General features: G+C 47.4%; 2 protein-coding genes across 2 annotated transcripts; both read right to left on the bottom strand.

The window, feature by feature from the left end:
- Positions 1-563: 563 nt before the first annotated feature.
- Positions 564-8290, bottom strand: LOC111835819 (fructose-bisphosphate aldolase A-like). The gene is made up of 7 exons (XM_023796509.2): positions 8175-8290; positions 3067-3185; positions 2687-2953; positions 2164-2324; positions 1411-1669; positions 775-974; positions 564-674 (listed from the first exon to the last, which is right to left on the bottom strand). Exons 1-5 carry the CDS (start codon positions 8228-8230, stop codon positions 1610-1612), a joined length of 663 nt encoding a protein of 220 aa, XP_023652277.2. The 5' UTR covers positions 8231-8290; the 3' UTR covers positions 564-674; positions 775-974; positions 1411-1609.
- Positions 579-1513, bottom strand: LOC140590968 (fructose-bisphosphate aldolase C-like). Its single transcript, XM_072712810.1, has 3 exons — positions 1411-1513; positions 775-974; positions 579-674 (listed from the first exon to the last, which is right to left on the bottom strand). The coding sequence occupies exons 1-3, from the start codon at positions 1511-1513 to the stop codon at positions 579-581; spliced, it is 399 nt and encodes a 132-aa protein (XP_072568911.1).
- Positions 8291-22035: the final 13745 nt, after the last annotated feature.

Raw genomic sequence — 22035 nt, 5'->3', positions numbered from 1 at the left:
CTAGGGGCAACGCTGTGTTGTAGTCACATTTATGGAAGGCAAATACAAGCCCCGCCTGCAACTGGACATTTTACTATTCATTGTCAGTCTTATCCTGCTACATTGTTTCCATTGATTACATATTCACATGACCGTGAATCTCTCCTTTTGTCACTTGCTGTCTTTATGTATCACTGTGCTCCTGAAGGAATGTTATCTCATACCACTGATTACTTGTATCAGGATAGTATGACAATAAAGTCTACTTGACTGTACTTAATGAATGTGACTCCATTTTTTCTCGATTATAAGAAAGGGTTACAGGCAGATTTTTTCTGCTATATTTACCACACCACTAGACTTATATCCATTTAGTAAACATTTCTTGAACTGAAAGAGTAAAGGAGGAAACTGAAGTTGGCAAATCCAGAACAGGGAGTAGGTGTTACAACACCCCTGAGGCACAGAGACATTAGCACCAAGTGTAGAAAAATAAAAGGAATATAAAAAAAAACACCAGTAAGTGAAAACATGAGGCTATAGCTGACCGTTTTTGTGAAGATGCAAGTAGCACAGTGTGGACATGAGTGAGATGGTATTTAATACGCATGGTTGGCCACAAACAAGGATTCTCCGGCGGCAGCTCCCTTGTCTCCAGAAGAAACATATTTCCCCAAAGCGGCCTGGTTATTGCTCTGTAAAAAGAAGAAGACAGCTTGATTATGAAACTCAGTCATCTCTTTTTGGGTTATTTTGTGCTCTTGACACAGAGACTAGTGCAGCAGTCAAGCTAACCAGGGCTCTCTTGATGTACACTTCTTGGCAGGCCTTGCCATTCTCCTTCTTGCCAGCCCATGCCTTGAGTGCTGAGGTTTGCAGGGCCCGGCCAAAGGAGAAGGTCAGCGCCCAGGGCTTGTGCAGGGGACACTGGTTTATGGCATTCAGGTTGATGGTGGCTTCCTCTTCACTTTGGCCTCCAGACAGGAATGTGATACCTGAGCAGGAAAGGGCAAGGATGGTAGGTGTTTGGATGCTGGAGGTATCTATTACGAGCACTGCTATATAGCTATAAAACCTAAAAACAATTATGAAGGCAATGCTTCTATATATGCATTGTAATTCTATCCATTTACATTGTATATTTTAATTGATCTAGGGGAAGTACTCATGGAAAAACCAGAATCTTGTATGAAATCAGCAATCTTCCGGTAACACATGTTGGTCCGTGTCTGCTGGTGGGGGAAGAGTATAGGTGGAATCAGGGGTGATGTAGGGCATGGATACCCTGGCAGATTCTGGGATCCTGACACTTTATAGGGAGCCTTGAATTATATTATACACTTAGCAAATTTTACCCAGGGGAAATCCTACCCCTCCCCCAAACCCGGATCGCATGCAATCCAGTAGGTAGGAGCAGTATATGCGTCTCACCAGGAACTGCAGGCGGTACGGTGCGACGCAAGGCAGTGACAGTAGCCATGGCGATCTCCTGGGGTGAATATTTGCGTGAGTAAGAGTGGCCAGATGTCACCATGTTGGGTTTCAGCAAGGTCCCCTCTAGGTAGACGTGATGGTCAGACAGAGCCTTATAGACAGCAGCCAGGACTTTCTCAGTGATGTACTGACAGCGCTACAGGTCATGGTTTCCATCAGGGAGAATTTCAGGCTCCACAATAGGTACGATGCCATGCTGAAATATTTTTCAGAAATTACTAAATGTATATCAAAATGATCACAATGGCAACTGTTATTTCTCAGACACACTGCATGATAAGCTATAAGCTCTGTAACAGTAGGAAGCATATTTATACGGACAGTCCCCGGGTTAAGAACGTCTGAATTATGGGCAGCTCACACTTACGAACAGGCTTCCATAAAGCCTCCACAGCTCTATTAAAAATTCAGGATAAACACAGTGGTTCGTATTAATGAATGGAGCTACGTACAGTACATTATGTACTTTTTATTATTACTGTATAATCATGATTATTATTTTGTACTGTATTGTTATTTTTCTGACATACGTACAAATTCAACTTAAAGACAGACTTAGGGAACTGATATCATTCGTAACCTGGGGACTGCCTGTATATCATTGTTGTATATCAATGTGTGCATGTGTGTGTGTATGCATTTACTCTATGTTGCCGGATGCTGATTTTGAGAGCACCAATCAGCCCTCACCATTTGGCAGATGCTGGCATATCGCGCCAGGACATTGGCATTCTCCATGATGGCCAAGTGAGAAGGAGTGGTGGGAGAGATCTTCAGTACACAGCGCCACTTGGCAAAATCAGCACCATCTTTCTTATACTGAGCACAACGTTCATACAACCCGTCCAATCCTAGCAGGAAGAGACAGAGAAAAAGGGCAAAAAGATGATTTGTGCATAATAAGGAAAGTGGGTTATGAAGCATGGGGAGGGTGTGGATGTTGGGGGACAAGCTCCTCGACACACTGTACTTCCATGTATTAAGTATAAAGCAAGTTTGACTTGTGATATTGAGAAAGTCGTTTGGCTTACGCTTGTGCTTCATGCTTGCTTAAATTAGTGAACAAAGCAGTGACTTTCAATACTCTTGGATTGCTTGCCCATCTCCTCTGGAGGGTCCCAGTAAAATCATGTGATTCTGCCATGTCCTGTAGGTTTTTCACACAGATGGTAAGTAATAATAATCAGTGGCAACATGGTTTTGAAGTTCATACCCTGGGTGGTGGTCTCTCCATTAGTTCCTGCCAGGGGAACCACACCCTTGTCAACCTTTATGCCAACCACTATGCCCTTCTCCTTGATGAGCTGGGGAAAGGGCTTCCCACTGTCATCCTTCTGGTAGACGGTCTCGTGGAAGAAGATAACACCACCAATGCAGGGCTTCACGTGGTCATCTGCAGTGAAAAGCAGTTGCCTGTACTGCCTCCTGTTCTCCTCAGTGTTCTCGACATTAATGCTCTGAAAGCGCTTGGCAACACTGCCTGGTGGAGGGAAGGAGCAAGAGACACAGTCATTTAAACATCATCTTAGGGGACTTGCGTCACCCCGACACAGAAACCGAATTCACAAGACTGAGCAGTAGTTCTTTGTTTACCTGTAGATTCATCAGCTGCAAGAATGCCTTTGCCTGGAGCAACAATACTTTGAGCAATGTCGCTGAGCTCCTTCTTCTGCTCAGGGGTGAGGAAAGGATAAGCGTGAGGCATTCTGGTCCTGTAGACACAGATGAATGGGAGGGGATTAGGCACATTAAGAGTTTCCTTGGTGTAATGCAAGGTACTATGCAAGGTACTATGCACAATAGGATGATCCTGAATATGGAGGAGTGGCACTTTGTTCTTGAGAGAAGCAGACACACATGTAATAACCAGGTAGAGTAAGTTTGGGGGCAAAGTGCAAGTTGAGAAAGCATCTAGCATTTCAGATCAGTTGTGGTTAATAATGACATACTTACTCTGCATGTTACAGGATTCAAAGCCGAGACCTTCTAGACACTGAAACAAACTCCAAAACCACTGGGCTACACGGTAATCGATGACTCTGCCAGATGGGTGCTTTGCTACTTGTTTGAGGCTTTTCATTAATGAGGTTTGATGGTTTTAAATGGCCCCCATTTTTAAATATAATTTTTATTCTATGAATCCTGTTTTTTTATCCTGATATTTCTCCACTCTACAACCTACTAAGCAAGTGAATGAAGATTTTAGATTAATTTACCTGTGTATAGAGGTGGGTGATAAATCGATTTCTATCGATTAATTCGAATTTACAGTTCAGGACGATGTGTTTTTATGAAAATCGATTTTATTACTTATTTTACACGCGAGCGCCAAAAGCGGAACTAATGCGATGCACCGTTATCCACGGGTAAATTAGTGCGGCGCACCCAAACACTGTAGCACATTCACAAACAACACGGCAATGGTTCGGCTTTACACCGTCGGACACAGACTAGTCCCTGGTTGCAAAGTCTGTTTAAAAACTGTTGCAACCAAAGGAAGCAGCACGGAAAATTTATTCCAGCACCTAAAGCATAGGCACACAGCGGAGTGGGAGAAGTGCAGCTCCCAACGAAATTAAAATAACCGCAGCACCAGCACAACATCCAAAGTTAAGCAAGCAACCGTCCCTGACACGTTTTCGAACTGTGTGCCATATGATAAGAATGGGGCACGGTGGAAGGCGATAACAAACGCTGTCGCGATGTATATTGCAAAAGACATGGTGCCCATACATACTGTGGAAAAGCCGGGATTCATTAACATGCTAAAAGTTTTTACAAGTTTCTAAAAGTGTTTACAATGGCGTGGTCTGCCATCTCATTTACAAGCATCTTTTTTGGCTTGTCAGATTGCACTTTATTTTGTTTTTTTTTTATTGATCAATTTTTATAGAATTTTTATACACAACAATACAATGAAATAGCAGGCATTTCAGAAAACTTTCCCACCTCATGCAGACAATATGTATTGAGGGGTGCATCATACAATAATGAGGGGTTAATTTCACTATAATCCAAATATTAATTTACTAATGTCTAATAACACTGTCTAATATAATGCAGACAATAAAAATGGGAACTGAGACTAGGCCTACAGGATGGGGTGATCTCACTCCATGAAGTTGGGAAAACAGGAACTGATAGGCAAGAGAACAGGTCAAGATGACCTCGTCCCAGACGCCAAGGAGGCAGGAACCCATCACGTTACCAATGCTTCTTTTAACTTTGGCATAACATAAAGGGGGGGGGGGGAACATGTACTCACTGGCTAACTAGAGCAAATGTCAAAATATGTTGTAGTCACGTAGATAGAAAAGGGGGGCCACACCCCAAAAGGCCTATAAAGACCCGGTGCTGACCCCTATGGTTCGAGCATCTTTCTGTACATGCTGAATGTATGTCAGATAGTCGCTCCCTGATTATAATCTGAATAAACTGGTGACTTGCAACTACTCCTCGACTGTGCAGTGAATCTCTTCTCATCAACGGACCCGGCGGAGTTTGACTCCAACAGTATACATATATATGTATATATATTGTAGTCCGTTCATTTACAGTCTTTTCCAGTAAAGGATTCTAGATAACCTTTTCCAGGCATTCACAGTTTCCGGTTGAGCTCTGTTCAGTCTTGCAGTGGTGAGTTATTTATTGTTTTTTTTTTTACTTTAGAGTTAAAGTTAAAACTTGTTTTGAACCATTTATTTGTCATCTGTAGTTTGATTTTGAGTAGGGGAGGGGAAAATCGATTTAAATCGAAAATCGGATTTATTGTGAAAAAAATCAGAGATTTTATTTTTAGGCCATATCGCCCAGCTCTACCTGTGTATTGTGATATTACCATTGTTTCTCTTAATTATGTTAAACTTTAATTACATATAAAGTATGGAAATACTGCTCTGGCCATTGCATTTTCCACATTATTAAACTGCAAGCATTAAACTCCCCCATGGCTGTCTAATTTCTCTTTCCCTTCTACTTTCATACTGTTCTTTCTCATGACTTTAAGAGTGACCTTTACTCTTCCTCTTATGTCTTTATATTGGGCTGCTGCACTGTATAGAAGGTCAGACTAAATACAGACATTATACACATATATACTTTCTTTTTTTATTTCTGCACAGTACAGTCAATTCTTAATCTAGTATTCATATAACCATGTAGCATGAATCTGCTAGTGTAATGTGTTTACCTTTATTTCTATTTACTTTTATTTCTATTTTTACCTTTATTATTATTCATAGTAATATGAAAAGATATACTTCAAACCATAAAACAGTCTGCTTTTTTGAGGTAGTTTGCTTGCCCTGTCATGTTACATGCAAATACTTTAATTTCTCTTTGAATGGCTTGTTTTAGCTGAACATTTCCTGGCTCATATAATACCTGAGGTGTGCATGAATGGAGAAGATCCCCATGCAGCTGTTCTCGTTAACAGTGACTGAACTTAAATGAAATTTGCTAATTGTACTGATAGCACAAATTTAGAAGGCTTTTGTGAGCAAGCCTTGGCTGCGCCTAGAAATCCTGTCCATAAATATGATAAACAGGACTGATGACAAAGGGCAGCCCTGGCGGAGCCCAACACGCACCGGGAACACGTCCGACTTATTACCGGCAATGTGGACCAAGCTTCTGCTCCGTTCGTACAGGGACCGGATCGCCCACAACAGTGGACCCCGGACCCCATACTCTCGAAGCACCCCCCACAGAGCACCTCGGGGAACCCGGTCGTAAGCCTTTTCCAAATCCACAAAGCACATGTAGACTGGATAGGCAAACTCCCAGGCCCCCTCCAGTACCCCTGCAAGGGTATAAAGCTGGTCCAGTGTTCCACGACCAGGACGAAAACCGCATTGTTCCTCCTGAATCTGAGATTCGACTATCGATCTCACCCTCCTCTCCAGTACCCCGGAATAGACTTTCCCAGGGAGGCTGAGAAGTGTGATCCCCCTGTAGTTGGAACACACCCTCCGGTCCCCTTTCTTAAATAAGGGGAACACCACCCCGGTCTGCCAATCCAGCGGCACTGTCCCTGACCTCCACGCACTGTTGAGAAGGCGTGTCAGCCACGACAGCCCCACAACATCTAGAGCCTTCAGGTACTCCGGGCGGATCTCGTCCACCCCCGGGGCCCGGCCACCACGGAGTTGTTTAACCACCCCGGCCACCTCAGCCTCAGTGATGGGCAACTCCCCCCCAGCACCCTCGGGCTCTGTGCCCTCAGATGTCTCAAAGGCAGTATGCGTAGATGTATCTGAGGCAGGGTTGAGGAGGTCCTCAAAGTATTCCTTCCACCTCCGGATGATGTCCCCAGGTGAGGTCAACAGCCCCCCCCCCCCCCCCCCACTATAAATAGTAGGAACCAGGAGCTGCTTCCCCCTCCTGATACTTCGTATGGTTTGCCAGGACCTTTTTGAGGCCGACCGAAAGTCACTTTCCATAGCCTCACCGAACTCCTCCCACGCCCGGGTTTTTACTTCTGCGACCGCCCGAGCCGCATTCCGCCTGGCCCGCCGGTACCCGTCAGCTGCCTCTGGAGACCCCCGGGCTAATAATTCCCGGTAAACCTCCTTCTTCAGCTTCACGGCCCCCCTCACCTCTGGTGTCCACCATCGGGTACGGGGGTTACCGCCACGACAGGCACCGACCACCCTGCAGCCACAGCTCCGTACGGCCGCTTCCACAATGGAGGTCCGGAACAGTGTCCATTCAGACTCAATGTCCCCTACCTCCCCCGGCATGCAGTCGGTGATCAGTTGACAGCTCTGCCCCTCTCTTTACCCGAGTGTCCAAGACGGAGGGCCGCAGATCAGTTGATACGATTATAAAATCGATCATCGACCTGTAGCCCCGGGCATGTTCGTACCATGTCCACTTATGGACACCCTTATGCTCGAACATGGTGTTCGTTATGGACAAACCATGCATTGCACAGAAGTCCAATAACAGAACACCACTCGGATTCAGATCAGGGAGGCCGTTCCTCCCAATCACCCCCTTCCAGGTCACACTGTCATTGCCCACGTGAGCGTTGAAGTCCCCCAGCAAAACGATGGAATCCCCCCGCGGCACGCCAAATAGCATACCGCTAAGGGAATCCAAGAAGGCCGGGTACTCCGAACTGACATTCGGCGCATAAGCGCGGATGACAGTCAGAGACCTATCCCTGACCCGAAGGCGCAGGGAAACAGCCCTCTCGTTCACCGGGGTAAACTCTGGTGTTAATGCACCGAGCTGTGGGGCCACCAATAGCCCCACCCCAGCCCGGCGTCGCTCACCCGCCGCAACTCCAGAGTAAAAGAGTGTCCAGCCCCTCTCCAGGAGATTGGTTCCAGAACCCAAGCTATGTGTTGAGGTGAGCCCGACTATATCTAGTCGATACCTCTCAACCTCACGCACAAGCTCAGGCTCCTTCCCCACCAGAGAGGTGACATTCCATGTCCCGAAAGCCAGTTTTGTCAGCCGGGGATCGGACCGCCAGGGCCTCCCTTGGCCGCCACCCGATCCACAATGCACCGAACCCCTGACATTCCCCTTGCGGGTGGTGGGCCCACCTGGGGTTGTCCTATCATTATTAATTAGCTGATTGCACAAGGCACAAAGGGATAACTTATGTGAGACAAATATTAACTGTTGACACTCACAAAAGACAAACATTGGATTAGAAGACAATCAAGATTGCCTTTTCAGCATGCATTTACCTTGCAGTGAAGGGGAGAAGGGGGTCTGCGTGTCTCTGTGGCACCCTCCTTGTCATACACGTCTTCTACATATCAGCATATTGTGACTCCTCATAGGCTGGCTAAACTTAGCACCAGGCAGCAACTGGAGAGTGGCAGCGACATTCACAGAAACGCAAAGGCTGCAGAAGGGGAATGGGATATGTAACTTCTATGTGAAGTTCTTAAAGGTGAAGCAAGGAATTACACAGCAAAAACAGTGAATGAAACAGAAGAAAATGAGGGGGGAGATAAGTGAACTGGAAGCTTATGAAGAATGAACAGAGTTGCCAAATTCTGTCATAAAAGTCACATCTATAGTAGCCACCATGTAGTTCATAATAATATTAGATGGCCCCAACATTTACTCCAGTTTACTAATGTTATATGTTAATTTAAGGGGACATATTCATGCATGCGGTGTTAAATTACTGCTAGAATGGTGAGTATAATTAGTCCTAATGTTGCACTGCCAATACTTATTGGGAGTGGCTTAGTAATTACTGCTTTAATGTTTAGGTTTGGATAAATTACATTATCTAGATGTCCTATGTGTTAACTAAGCAGAATAACTTGGATAATGAATCCCGAATTGTTGGGCATTTTCTTGAAATGAACCTCTTTAGTCATTATTAATGTAGTTTTCAGTTACAGACTCAACCAGCAAACTCCTTTCACAAGAGACCAAGCACATAGATGCTACACCTTGTATAAGAAACTCAATCTCTGTAGAATGACGCACTGGAAACCTTTGACATTTTTAATAACCTTTAGATGACATGATTCTGCTGGTAAGTAGTGGTGGGGTTTAAATCAAAAAGATTTTATTTTGACAGCTGCCACCGGGGGGAGGAGGGGTACAATTATTTTAGTGAAACACTTTTAACTATCAATGAATGAAACGATTGTTGTGAGACCAGAAAATGCTCAGGGAGACAGCGTGGGCAGAAACAGCCAAGCTTTATTCAGAACAGAGCAAACAAGGGCAAATTTAGCAGCCACAGATGTAATCGAGGTCACAAAGCTGGAAGGTCTGGTAGGTGGGAAGGTAAATTCTACGGAGATAGAGACACAAGACTAGGTTTGAGAGAGGAAAGGAGACAAGCAGAAAATGCTTATATGGTGACCACATTCAAAGCAATGACACCTTGCATCGACCACGAGGTTCCCTGGGGAATATAAAGGGAGTCAATTAGAATCAGTCCTTATTTTGCACAAGTAGGCATTCTCACAGTATATGCGAGGGAGCTGCAGATGATATGATGTGAGTCCCACCTGCTGGAGAACATGAAAGGGGCCAATGTACTTTGGAGCCACTTTGCAGTAGACAGGGAGATGCAGGTGCCTGGTGGATAACCACGCTCATTGGCTGGGATGGAAGGAGGGCCTGAGGCAGCAATATTGGCCCACCTGGGCCTTTCGTTGTTGGACACTTTCCACCCATGAAGGCACATGACAGGCACATGGCATGGCTCTTGCAGAATCAGTCCACTAGCACTGGGGCCAGGCCTGGTCAGGAGTCCCAGGGGAGCAATAGAGGCTGGTACACTGGAACACACCAGAAGGGGAGGGGGTGGTGTCCGACAGGAGTTCAGGGCATACTCAACCCAGTGGCGAGCCCAGTGTGCTTGTCTATCTGTATAGGTCATAGATCCATCCATTCATTTCCTGAAACCACTTAATCCCAACCGGGGTCACAGGGGGGAACCAACCCTGGGCACTCGCCAACACACTGCAGGGCGCAAACACTCACATGGGCAATTTAGACCAATCAACCTATCCTGCACACTTTTGGACCGTGGGAGAAAATCAGAGCCCCCGGCGAAGACCTAAGAAAACACAGGGAGAGCATGCGAACTGTACACAGAGAGGACCCTAGACCTTCTTGCTGTGAGGCAGAAACGCTAATCACTGTGCCACTGTGCCACACTCAGTAACCATACCATGGATTTTTTTAAAACTGCACAGGCATTTTAGGGGGGACAGAATGGAATTGAATAATTGATTTGATTGCCCCAAAACTGAAGCAGTATTGCTTCAGAATGTTATGTGTGGTATGCATTGCAAATGTTTAGTGCTATCTGTCACGGTGTTGGTTTGGGGATGCTGGCTGGAGGAGAACCTCTGGGAGATGTTAAGCCAAGAAAGCACGGAAGACATTTGCCGAGAACTGAGGCCCTCTGATCCATAGATCCAGAAGACCCATGTCTGGAGGAGATTGGTGAAATCTGTAGTGGAAGGGAGTTTAGGCAGAAGGATTAGTTGGCACATTTTAGAGAAATAATCCACAATGGTTAGGATAATGGAGTTGCCCAGTTATTGATGGCATATCAGTAATAAAATCAAGTGTGGTGTGAGACCAGGGGCATTGTGGGGTTGGAAGCGATTGGAGACCCACTGGTGTCTGACTTGCTGACTGCTGGGCACACACTGGATATGAAAGTATGTACTCCTCCCACCAACCGGGCCATTAGTAGCACAGGGCTAGCAGGCGTGCAGTAAGGGCCACACCAGGATGGCCGGAGGTGTCACGATCCAACACGGAAGCAGGCGACGGAAGCCGTGAATACAAACAAAAAGGGCTTTATTGCTGGGGTAACACACTCCAAGACGCACGTAACGTCAATGACCGGACTGGGGAAACGAATGGAAACGCAGACTAAATACACTGGACTAATGACAACAATCAGAAACAGCTGTTAAACACTGGGAATCCACATGAGGTTAATGAGGGGGGCGTGGCACAGGAGGATCGGCACGATCAGGGTGTGACCGGAGGTGAGAGAGGTATGGACCCACCAGTTGATGTCAACGTGAAGCACGGATGGCACATAGATCTTGCCTACCAGGAAGTGGGCTGGAGGCTTGTCACACTGAGCCTCCCAGATCGTGTCATCTAGGTCCCAGGTTACAGGAAGCAGGAAACAGGAAGGGGGCAGAATCGGAACCAGTTCTTCTCATTCGTCCAGTGTGGAGAATTTGTGGGACAGTGTGTTTGTTTTACGTTCTTTACCCCAGGAACGTAGGTCACCTTGAAGTCAAAACAAGTAAAAATGAGGACCCACCTGGCTTGTCGGGTATTTACTCGCTTCGGTATTCGACTTCAGATATTGTAGGTTGCAGTGGTTCGTCCACAACCCATAGGGATGTATGGCATCCTCCAGCCAATGCCTCCGCTCCTCAAGGGCTAGCTTGATGGTGAACAACTCTCTATTCCCAATGTCATAGTTGCATTCAGCAGGACTCAATTTTTTTAGAGAAATAGCCACATGTGTGCAATGTCCCACTCCCCTCCTGGCACTGGGAAAGAACGGCCCCAACCCCTATCTCGGATGTTTCAACCTCAATGGCAAACGGCAGGTTTGGGTTGGGTTGCTTTAGGGTGGCAGCTGAACAAAAAAGATCCTTCAGATGCCGGAAAGCCATTTTGTCATGATCCGCTCCGTCCGCTCCTGATGTGTGCCACGCCCACCTCGTTACCTCGTGTTCAGCCCTGATTGTGATCACCTGAGTCCTGTTATGTCTAGCTTGTCTTTTGTATTTAGTCCTCGTCTGAGTCAGTCTTCCCTAGATCCGTCATTGAATGTCATGTGGTTGTTGCCTGTTGTGCTTCCCCGGTCCTGTTACCCGAATAAATTCCCGTTATTTTGACTTCCTGGTTTGCTTGCCTGCTTCACCGCTCGCCTGCTTCCCGCGACGTGACAGAATGACGGATCTCCGAGAGAGGGTACCCCCCCTGGCCGATGACGACTATGTCGGCCTGGTGAATGAGGTCCTATATTGGTTAGCCCAACCCGAGATTCGTGAGGATCCCGGAGCTCGGGCTCTGGTCTACCAAAGCCGGGACATCCTGGAGAAGATGTCCCTGGAAGAAGACGCGCATCTCGCAGAGGACGTGCGCTTCAATCTCCGACAGCTACGGGAAAGGGTGACTGATCAACGGGTGAAGCCGACCCGGTCTGACAGTGAGCGGTCTAATGACCCACCACGAGAGCTCTCCGACAGCTCCCAACCTCCACCGATAGCCAAGGCTCGGAGAAAAAAGAAGAAGCGAGAGAGAAAACCTGACGACTTACCGGCGATCGTCATAGGTGCAACTTCGCTCATCGCTTCTCCCTCCGTCGGGTGTCTGGAAACCTGCCTACCTGTTGCTGCTTCGCCTGTTCCATCCCTCGCCAGCCAATACTTTACCCTCCAGGAGCTGTACTGGAGAGTGGTAGAGGATCCGGCTGTGCGGGACTCTCCAGAGGCTGCCCAGCTTGTTGAACAGCTTCGGGGAGACTTTGCTGCCTTCACCCCAACTTCTCCATTGGATGAGTTGGAGAGGTTGGCAAGTAAACTGAGGCACCTGCTCTGTTTGCGGAAGAGACCGACGCAGGTAACCGAGCCGGTACTGGCCTGGTCCTTAAAGGGGCCACGTCTACTGCCGCCGCACTGCCCGCGGCACCGCCTGCTGCAGCTTCCGCCGCTCTGCCCGCGGCACCGCCTGGTGCAGCTTCCGCCGCTCTGCCCGCGGCACTGCCTGCTGCTGCTGACGCCGCTCTGTCCGCAGCACCGCCTACAGCACCAGCTGCTACTGCCGCCATTCTGCCCGCGGCACCGCCTGCTGCTGCTGCCGCACTGCCCGCGGCGACACCTATCCAGCCTGACCCGCCAGTCCTGCCTGACCCGCCAGTCCTGCCTGACCCGCCTGTCCTGCTTGTCCTGCCTGCAGTCCCTGCAGCGGCTGAGGCGCCCCTTGCTGGCTGCGTGTCGAAGGTGCCCGCCGAGGCACCCCCTGCTGGCCGCGTGACGGCGGCGCCCGCAGAGGCGCCCCCTGCTGGCCACACGCCCGAGGTGCCTGCAGAGGTGCCCCCTGCTGGCCACGTGATGGCGGCGCCCGCAGAGGCGCTCCCTGCTGGCCACACACCCGCGGCCCTGCCTGAGGCCGCCGCTCCTGTCCTGCCCGCGGCCCTGCCTGAAGCCGCCGTTCCTGTCCCGCCCGCGGCCATACCTGAGGCCGCCGTTCCTATCCTGCCCGCGGCCATACCTGAGGCCGCCGTTCCCGTTCTGCCCGCGGCCCTGTTTGGGGCCGCCGCTCTGCCCGTCCAGCCCTGCTCATCGGTCCCGCCTGCTCCGGACCCGCCTGCTCCGGACCCGCCTGTTCCTGACCCGCCTGTTCCCGTCCTGCCTGCAGCTCCAGCTGCACCGCCTGCTGCAGCTGCCACCGCTCGTTGCGAGGCGCCCCCTGCTGGCCACGTGACTGAGACACCCGAGAGCCTGACTTCGCCTCCGCCAGCAGCAGAGGAGGCCGCTCTGCCCGTGGTGCCCCTTGCTGACTGCACACCCAAAGCGCTCTCCGAGGCACCCCCTGCTGGCCAAGTGACCGCGACCCTGCCTAGGGCCGCCTCTCCAGTCCTGCCCGTGGCCCGGTCTGAGGCCGCCTCTCCAGTCCTGCCCGTGGCCCGGTCTGAGGCCGCCTCTCCCGTCCTGCCCGCGCCGCTGGCTGCCCCGCCTGCGGCCACGCCCGCGGCGCTGGCTGCCCCGCCTGCGGCCACGCCCGCGGCTCCGGCTGCCCCGCCTGCGGCCACGCCCGAGGCTCCGGCTGCCCCGCCTGCGGCCACGCCCGAGGCTCCGGCTGCCCCGCTTGTTGCCTCCATAGAGGTCCTGACTCCCTCGCCCTTACCCCGGCAAGGCCGACGCCCCCCAGGACCCCGCCTTTCGGTGTCCCGTAAGGGACGGGGACCTAGGCGTCGGGCCCGGGTCCCGCCTGCCCTGCCCCCTGGCTCGCCCAATCGGCCCCTGGCTGTGGCTCGGTGGCTGCCTGCGGGTCCTCCGGCTCGGGGTCGGCGATCGCCGCCGGGTCCCCCCCTGGATCCTCGGTGCCGGTCCTCGGTCCCGCCTCCGGCTCCGTGTCGGCCGCCTCCGGGCCCCCCTGCTCCGGCTGGGCGTCGGACGGCGCCTTCCCCGGCTTCGGCTGCGCCTCCGCCTGCCGCGGCTTCCCCCTCCTGCCTGCCTTCACTGGTGTTCCCTCCTGCTCCCTCCGTGTCCCCTCCGTCACTCCCTCGTCCCGTTCCCTTGGCCCCTGGGTGGTCCCCTCCTGCTCCCTCCTCCCTCTCGCCTGCGGCCCCTCCGGCCGCTGCCCGTCGCCCGCCTGGGTTCCTTCGGGCTCCCCTGGTTCCTCCTCCCTTTCCCTCCGTCCCGCCTGTTTCTGCTCCTCGTCCCTCTGTGTCTCCTTCGTTCCCTTCTGGCCCCTTTTTCCCTCCTGTCTTTGCTCCTCGTCCCTCGGTGTCTCCTGTGTTCACTCCTCGTCCTGTTGTTCCTCCGTTTTCTGTCCCCTCTGTGTCTCCTTTCTCTGTCTGCCTGTCTGCGTTTCCTGTTCTTTGTCAGGTCCTGTCTTTCTGTTGGTCCTTGTTCCTGTTCTGTGTCTCTGTCCTGTTTCCGGTGTCTCGTTGATGTTTTTGCTTTTGTCTTCCAGGTCCTGTTCCCCGGTCTCGTCCCGTCCGTCGCCTCCTCTCGGGCGCGCCCGGTGTGCGCGCCTTTGGGGGGGGGTTCTGTTATGATCCGCTCCGTCCGCTCCGTATGTGTGCCACGCCCACCTCGTTACCTCGTGTTCAGCCCTGATTGTGATCACCTGAGTCCTGTTATGTCTAGCTTGTCTTTTGTATTTAGTCCTCGTCTGAGTCAGTCTTCCCCAGATCCGTCGTTGAATGTCATGTGGTTGTTGCCTGTTGTGCTTCCCCGGTCCTGTTACCCGAATAAATCCCGTTATTTCGACTTCCTGGTTTGCTTGCCTGCTTCACCGCTCACCTGCTTCCCGCGACGTGACACATTTCTGCGGCCGGGTTCCAGACCAACTTAATCTGGCCCCCATACAGCAGTGAGGTGAGAGGGAAAGCGACCATACTGAAAGCCATCTATCATCCCCTGATAAACCATTTATAGAAGCTAGTGAAACCCAGGAAATGCTGGTGCTCCTCCTCACGGTGTACAGTTGGGGCCAGTCCTGAATGGCCTTTACTTTCATGTTGCCCATCCCCACCTTCCCTGGCTGTATCAGGTAACCCAGGAACTTTAGCAAGGTCCGGTGAAATTTACATTTTTCACCATTCACAAATAAGTGGTTGTCACGAACCCAACGGACGTGACAGGCATGCTCTTGGAGAGAGGAGGAATAAATGCATGTGTCATCAATATACACTATAACAATTCAATTTAGCATATCTACCAGGACCTGGCTCATGAATCCCTGGAATATGGAGGGACTGATGGCTAAACTATAGGGCATAATGAGATACTCATATTGTCCTGAGGACGTGATAAAGGTGCTCTTCCACTCATCACCTGCTCGGATCCAGACGAGATCGAAGGCACTGCATAGATCCAAAAGTCAAGCACTGTGTAGCTGTTCCAGTGCTGATGGGATCAGAGGGAGGGGCTCCTGATGCTTGCAGGCGGTGGCATTTGGCTCATCGTAGTCAATGCATGGCTAGATACCTCCGTCTTTCTTTTTCACAAAAAATATACCAGATGAGATCAGGGTGGTTGACAGACAGATAATACATTGTGCCAGGGACTCCTGGATGTGGGACATAGGACTTCATCTTCTGGACCAAGAACGAAGCTCCCCTGTGGCCCAGTCTACCTGGGGATTGTGAAGTCATAGCTATGGGTGTCCTAAGATTACCCTCTTTGACTGTCAGGATGCGTTTCTCCAGATGGGTCACTCCCACTTGCATCTGTAACTGGATGGTTCCAGGTAAATTCTTTTTTTGCCTGCCCCAACTTGCTCTGTGCAGGTGAGAGCAAGTTGGCCATGAAAGGCAGCCACCCATAGCAGCACCCACAGAGCTGGATGTTAAGGGCCTTGCTCAAGAACCTGCAGATGTGCCAAGGCCAGGCTCAAACCAGCAATCATGTGATCACAAGCACAGAGGCTTAACCCACTGAGCCATACACTGTCCCCAAAAGAAGAAAAAACAAACAAAAAGGATGTTTAAAAGACCTATAGGGGAAGTGAAACAAAACAGGGATTAACCGGGCAGCAACATTAATGACACATATGGGGAACTCAAGGCCTAGGAAGCACTTGAATTCAAATACAGACAAGGATCAAACACCTGGGAGTGATTAACACAAGGGCAGGAACAAGATGTAAGATGAACAAGCACCAGGCATGGCTTATTTAGGACCACGCCAGGGAGGAAACTGGAGAGTCAGGCAGACGTAGGGGGCAGAGTGTGACACCGGCAAGTGAGCTCTGTATTTTGAAAATATCTGTATCAGGGCTCCCCCTCCTCTCTGATTCTACTTTCATAAACTGTATTACTGTAGACTTATATCAGCTGAAAAATCTTACTGTTTCATGACACAGCAAAAAATGCAGAAGGGAAGAAAATGAACAAGGAGTGTGTTACCTGTACAACGAGGGAAGTTAGCATTGAGGATGCATCATAGTATGTTAGTTCAAACTAATATCCGAAGTACGACTGTTTCCCAGCGGGTTGTGTGCAAAAACTGACAAACTTTGTAATATTATTTCTAAATACAACAGTTGTGCCAGTATTACATTATTAATGGTAATTTACTGTGTCAGTCATATAACAGCAATAAGAATATTAACAACTCAAAAATAGCAATGACACATAACACTATTGTTAGATAAGTTTTATTTGGCAATTGTTTATTTCGAGTAATTTAATGTCCTTTTTGGTTTTATAAATATTGCAATATTACTCGATTTGTCATAATCATGTAGCTCTAAATAAATATCAATGTAATGAATTCTACCATATAGCACAAACAAGGTGGGTGAACAATCATGCCATACAGAGAACTACATAAGTACTCTTACAACTACATTTTCAAAGCGCTTGATTATAGATAATTGTACAGCAAGATATTTTCATATTTTCAGCTTACTTAGATGGTGTCTACCCTCCTTCAACTGCATTTTCCACCATTGATGACGTAGTCACCTGAAACTAAGCTTCTAACATATAGTGCTTTATACTGTACATTATACAGCTTGAGAGCTATAGTTCTAACTACACAACTTAACAATGAGTGTTTGTGAACGTTCGTTCGAACTATGGTTTTGGGAAACACCAGTGTCATACTTGCATAGTTTGCACTATGCAAGTTGCTAACATAGTTAGCAACTATGCTTTTGGGAAATGCACCCAAGGTCAGAAAAGGATTGAAACACTTCAATTATTGAATAAAGTTAGAAAATAAGTTTTTTCTCCAATCCCCGCCAACTGAATCTTTCATAGTTTTAGTCTAGAGCAATCAGATGCTATTTTGTTCTTATGGAGATTATGTAAAGCTTACAAAATCTGAAGTTAAGGTGCCCTCCACAATTATTGGCACCCCTTGTAAAGATTTGTAAAAAGGATTATTTCTTGATGAAGGATCTGTTTTTCTTTGAATAAATTTATTTCAAAGAAAGGTTGGATTTTTCTCATTTTTTCAGTGCGAGAAGAAGCTCCATCACTGAAAGGTGCATTTTTAATAACCCTTTTTACAAATCTTTACAAGGGGTGCCAATAATTGTGGAGGGCGCTGTATGTCTTGTAACTGTCCGAAAAAGAAGCTAAAATATGTCAGGAATAGCTGGCACTGTGTCATTGTTTTACCTAAGTAGCTATGTCGCTATCTACTTTTGAGGGGTAAAATGAACAAAAATGAAATAAAAACAACATAATTTTGAATAGGCTCAAATTTTCATGCAGCTACCAATTTACAATGGTAGCCAAATACGTATGAAAAAACATTCTCTGAAAATGAAATGGTGTGTATTTTCTGGCATAATCTATTCCTTAAAGCACACTTTATTGGATGTCTATGTCATTTAGTTATACAATTAGAAAGTTTTGACTACCGTTGAAAATTGGTGTATGCATGTCTAATTGTGATTGTTAACTTGCCCAGAAATACAACTTCCCTAGCTCTATGAAGCTTCTTTTTTGAAGCAGGGTTTGGTTATTATGTTAATTTCACACACCTCATAGCGGCAACTTTCATAACTTATATTTTCTTGCATAATGCACTCCTGTGTTCTTTTCAAAGTAAAGTGCAGAAAAATACGGAATAAAGAAGCCATTTCATTAGAGCCCTTACACACCATAGTCATTTCCAGGTGCTTTGTCAATGCCCTTTTCAGTGTTGAAACAACAGTGTCTGTGAAAAGTAAAAAGTTCCACAGTGCTAGCTTCTATTTATCCCTTTATGCTTGGTGTTTTGGTGTTGAGGATATTTTGAAATTTGTAGATAGCAATACTGTCTATTTACTATTACTATTTAATACTGTCAGTGTCAAAAGGTCATATCTCCAGGTCGTGGCTGCTGTTTTTTTCTTTCAGCAATATAGCTGGCTTCCTCTTGCCACAGCAGAATTTCCTCTTTCAACACATATGCATGGAGGCCACATTTTACACAACTCCAACACTCTCGTAATAGACAGAATTTACTCACATGTGCACTGTAAAAGAATTCCATTTAGTTTTTTTGTCATATGTTTGTACAGAACAGTAGCATTTAATTGCACTGAACATATTATATCTATATATATAAAGGGTGCTCTAGTTCCCTTAAGGACTTCAGACCAGTTCTGAATTAACCTTAGCAAGAGCAGACACTACTTTCTGTGGAGGATCAGGTCTTTTTATATGTGTAAAAAGCTGCTGAGGATGGTTCATTCATCCATAGTGACCAGTGTACTTCTCTACTCTGTGGTCTGCTGAGGGAGCAGCATCAGTTCAGGCCTGAATAAACTCCTCAGGAAGGCCAAGATGGCACAGGGCTGAGCACCTTAGCCACCAGTTCATTCCACTATGGTGTGCCAAGAAGCACTAATAATAATAATCATCAATGTTTTATTAATCCCTGTGGGGAAATTGTCTTTACACCTCCCTCAACTTACTCGTTGTAGAGTAAGTTGTCCGTGAAGGGCTGCTACCCCTAGCAGCACCCAGGGAGCTGGGGATTAAGGGCCTTGCTCAAGGACCCACAGACATGCTGAGGCTGGGTTTGAACTGGTGGCCTTGTGATTACAGGCACACAGGCTTAGCTCACTGAGCCACACGCTGCCACTTTCAGGGTCTTTTTTCTACCTGTGGCCACCATGCACTATAAAGCCTCCTGAGGTGCCACCCCACATATCCCCAGCCATAACATATGTCAGGGCAACATTTATTTTAAAACAGATATCACTAAACATTTGCAACGCAAATATATAACACTCTGAAGCAATACTGCTTTAGTTTTAGGGCAATCAAATCATTTATTCAATTACATTCTGTCCCCCCTAAAATGCCTTACTTACATATTGACTGGTGAGTCTAAATTGGCTCTGTGTGTGTGTGTGTGTGTGTGTGTGTGTGTGCCCTGCGGTGTGTTGGTGAATCAGTCTTATCAACACAGTATAAAAAAGCACTGTAGAAACAGATAACACTTTTCACAAATACTATATTTATTAATTGTATTTTTGTATTTGGCCATATACGACACAGGTGATTGACTAAGGTGAATCAATCTATTTATATGCACCTCAGAAGTTTTTCCATAGACATTAGTCATGTCTTAGTCAACCATACAGCTCAAGGAAAATACAGAGAGATGCTTAACCGCACTCTGATATCATCATGTAATTCTTCCATTACACTGAAAATGGTGTGATCATGAGGGTCTCTTGCAGAAAATCACTTCTCTATTTGATTAGAACAAGGCATTAGTGGTGTGGAGAAGTTGAAGTGCTACATGCTTAAAAACACCCCTGCGGCATGGTGCAAGCTAAAATTATCGTGAGACAGTCATGTGTCACTCATGATGCATATTCAGCAGGCTGCCGCAGGAAGCTAAGGAGATGGAGTGAATAGTACGAGCTCAGTGCAGGCTTTGGACTCACCACTCCCACATTTGAAATTGTAATGTTGTCCCCACACCGCAATGTTATGTCCACACCTAGTTATAGTTATGAATTAAAACCAGCCGTCAACAAAAAATGTACCTGCATAGAAATATCTATAGATATCTCAGTGAACAACATAATCACATACATAGTCAATATAGTTCAGAATAGCAGGCTGCAAATAATGATGTCCCTTTACACGCAGTGTGTATGTGTCTATATAGTCTATATATACATATGTCGGGTGTGTGTATGTGTATATCTATTCAGTGGAACCCATAAATAGTGATGACAGTTATAGTGATCAACCGCTTATATGGATCAAAACCATACCTGAGCAGGCAGCAGATGCGGTATTGCTATTTATTCTGTTTCAGACAATATTACAAAAGGTGACCCCCATGTTGGGGACGCGACTCCAGGCGTTGATGGTGCTGCTGTGCCGAGCACATCTTAGGGTGCTGGCTGCACTCAGTCCCGTGCCTTGGAAACGGGTGGGCAACCATCTGGCCATGTGCTGATGGACACTGTTCTGGGGTCACAAAATACAATAGTGGCTGCTGTAAGAGATGTGGCCTATTTGACCAAAGGGGTAATAGTAAATGTCTTATCTTACTTGGAAGCCAGCCATCGCACGAAGCACCATTTTCAAGTTTGTTCCACAACATTAATGAGATGCATTTTTTCATTGCAGATAATTTGCACATTGATAAAGTGGAAGTGTGGACAGAATTTTCAATGGAACAGGTAGAGCACATTTCCTCAAAGTCTACCTTTGTAAAGCCAGCCCCAGGTCAGCACACAGCTCCACAAGGATAAATCGACTTAGAAACCAGTCATCATCATGGGACAAGAAATCAGTATAATCTCTAAATATGTGGTCTTTTCTAATTTCCCCAGAAGGATTTTCTTCTAACAACGCTAAATCAGCCATGGAAGTTGGAAAAATTTGAAGATGTGGATTCTCATCTGGATTCTCATCCCTGAAGCTACATACTCAGGGTTGAATTACTCAAGTTACCTTAGTATGGTAGAGGGGTTTTGTGCCTTATGGATCCACAGAGCTATGTCCTCAGCTTGAACCCAATGTAGGACCTGCCTTTGCAAATTAAATATAATTAAAATATGATGTAGCAAAGAACCCCCCCATGAAAGCTACCAGGAAAGAGCAATGTACATGTACCCTGATGGAATGGGGCTACTGAGACCCAGGCCTTAGGGTTGTGTTAGCTAGCCAGCCCCTGGTGGCTGGGCCACCCACATAACCCAGCCAGTCTCAGCTCAGAGTGGAGTCATCTTGTGTGGTTACCATCTGCAAGGTGAAAGGGGAGGGGCATCAGCTGCGGTGACATTTGTGTAGCATGTATGAACTATTTGAAAATTGTGGCCTGTGTGTCTTTTAAATAACCTGAACCTGAAGCTGTTGTAAAAAGTGAGTATACAAACTGTTACATTTTAGGGATCAATTGTGTAAGTGAAAACTACACACTATCCCAATGACTGGATCCATTTGGAAAGTTGAAGGTATTAAAGAACCCTAATTTTCTTCTTGTACTTAAAAAAATGCAAAAATATACAGTTTTACAACCTCTTTTGAAGGTTGGGGGTGCTGATGTAACAAAACTACAATAATTTTTTGAGATACTCAGGAACTTATCTCATGAACCACACTGAAAGGCTGGGATTGCTGAGGATTGCTGGGATTGCTGTAGAGGCTGCTGGGATTGCTGTACTGATCGGGAGTGGTGTAGTCGCTGTGTGCACTTGTGTTGTGTTGTGTGCCTGTTGAAGCGGTTGATTTGATTTGAATTATCTGTAAAGGTATATTTGAGCGTTTGTGTGCCAGCACGGTTACGTGGGTGGTTGTTGTTGTTTTCATTTTTTACTCTTATTTTTACGTGTGTACTTGTCTGTCCTTGTGAGTGTTACCGACAGCTGCGGGCGCGAGCGGCG

The sequence above is a fragment of the Paramormyrops kingsleyae genome, chromosome 5 (assembly GCF_048594095.1).
Source record: "Paramormyrops kingsleyae isolate MSU_618 chromosome 5, PKINGS_0.4, whole genome shotgun sequence".
In the NCBI taxonomy this organism is placed as follows: domain Eukaryota; kingdom Metazoa; phylum Chordata; class Actinopteri; order Osteoglossiformes; family Mormyridae; genus Paramormyrops; species Paramormyrops kingsleyae.
Note: the sequence above shows the minus strand (reverse complement) of the source record. Positions and strands in the feature narration are given on the sequence as shown.

What these genes read in the sequence shown, in the direction of transcription:
- LOC140590968 (XM_072712810.1), bottom strand. Translation starts at nt 1,513, where the DNA reads ATGGTGACATCTGGCCACTCTTACTCACGCAAATATTCACCCCAGGAG. An exon ending in CGTACCGCCTGCAGTTCCTG is followed by an intron (nt 975 to 1,410) that starts GTGAGACGCATA and finishes TTTCCTGCTCAG; the next exon opens with GTATCACATTCCTGTCTGGA. An exon ending in TGTACATCAAGAGAGCCCTG is followed by an intron (nt 675 to 774) that starts GTTAGCTTGACT and finishes TTCTTTTTACAG; the next exon opens with AGCAATAACCAGGCCGCTTT.
- LOC111835819 (XM_023796509.2), bottom strand. Translation starts at nt 8,230, where the DNA reads ATGACAAGGAGGGTGCCACAGAGACACGCAGACCCCCTTCTCCCCTTC. An exon ending in CTTCTCCCCTTCACTGCAAG is followed by an intron (nt 3,186 to 8,174) that starts GTAAATGCATGC and finishes CTGTGTCTACAG; the next exon opens with GACCAGAATGCCTCACGCTT. An exon ending in ATGCCAGCATCTGCCAAATG is followed by an intron (nt 1,670 to 2,163) that starts GTGAGGGCTGAT and finishes AAAATATTTCAG; the next exon opens with CATGGCATCGTACCTATTGT.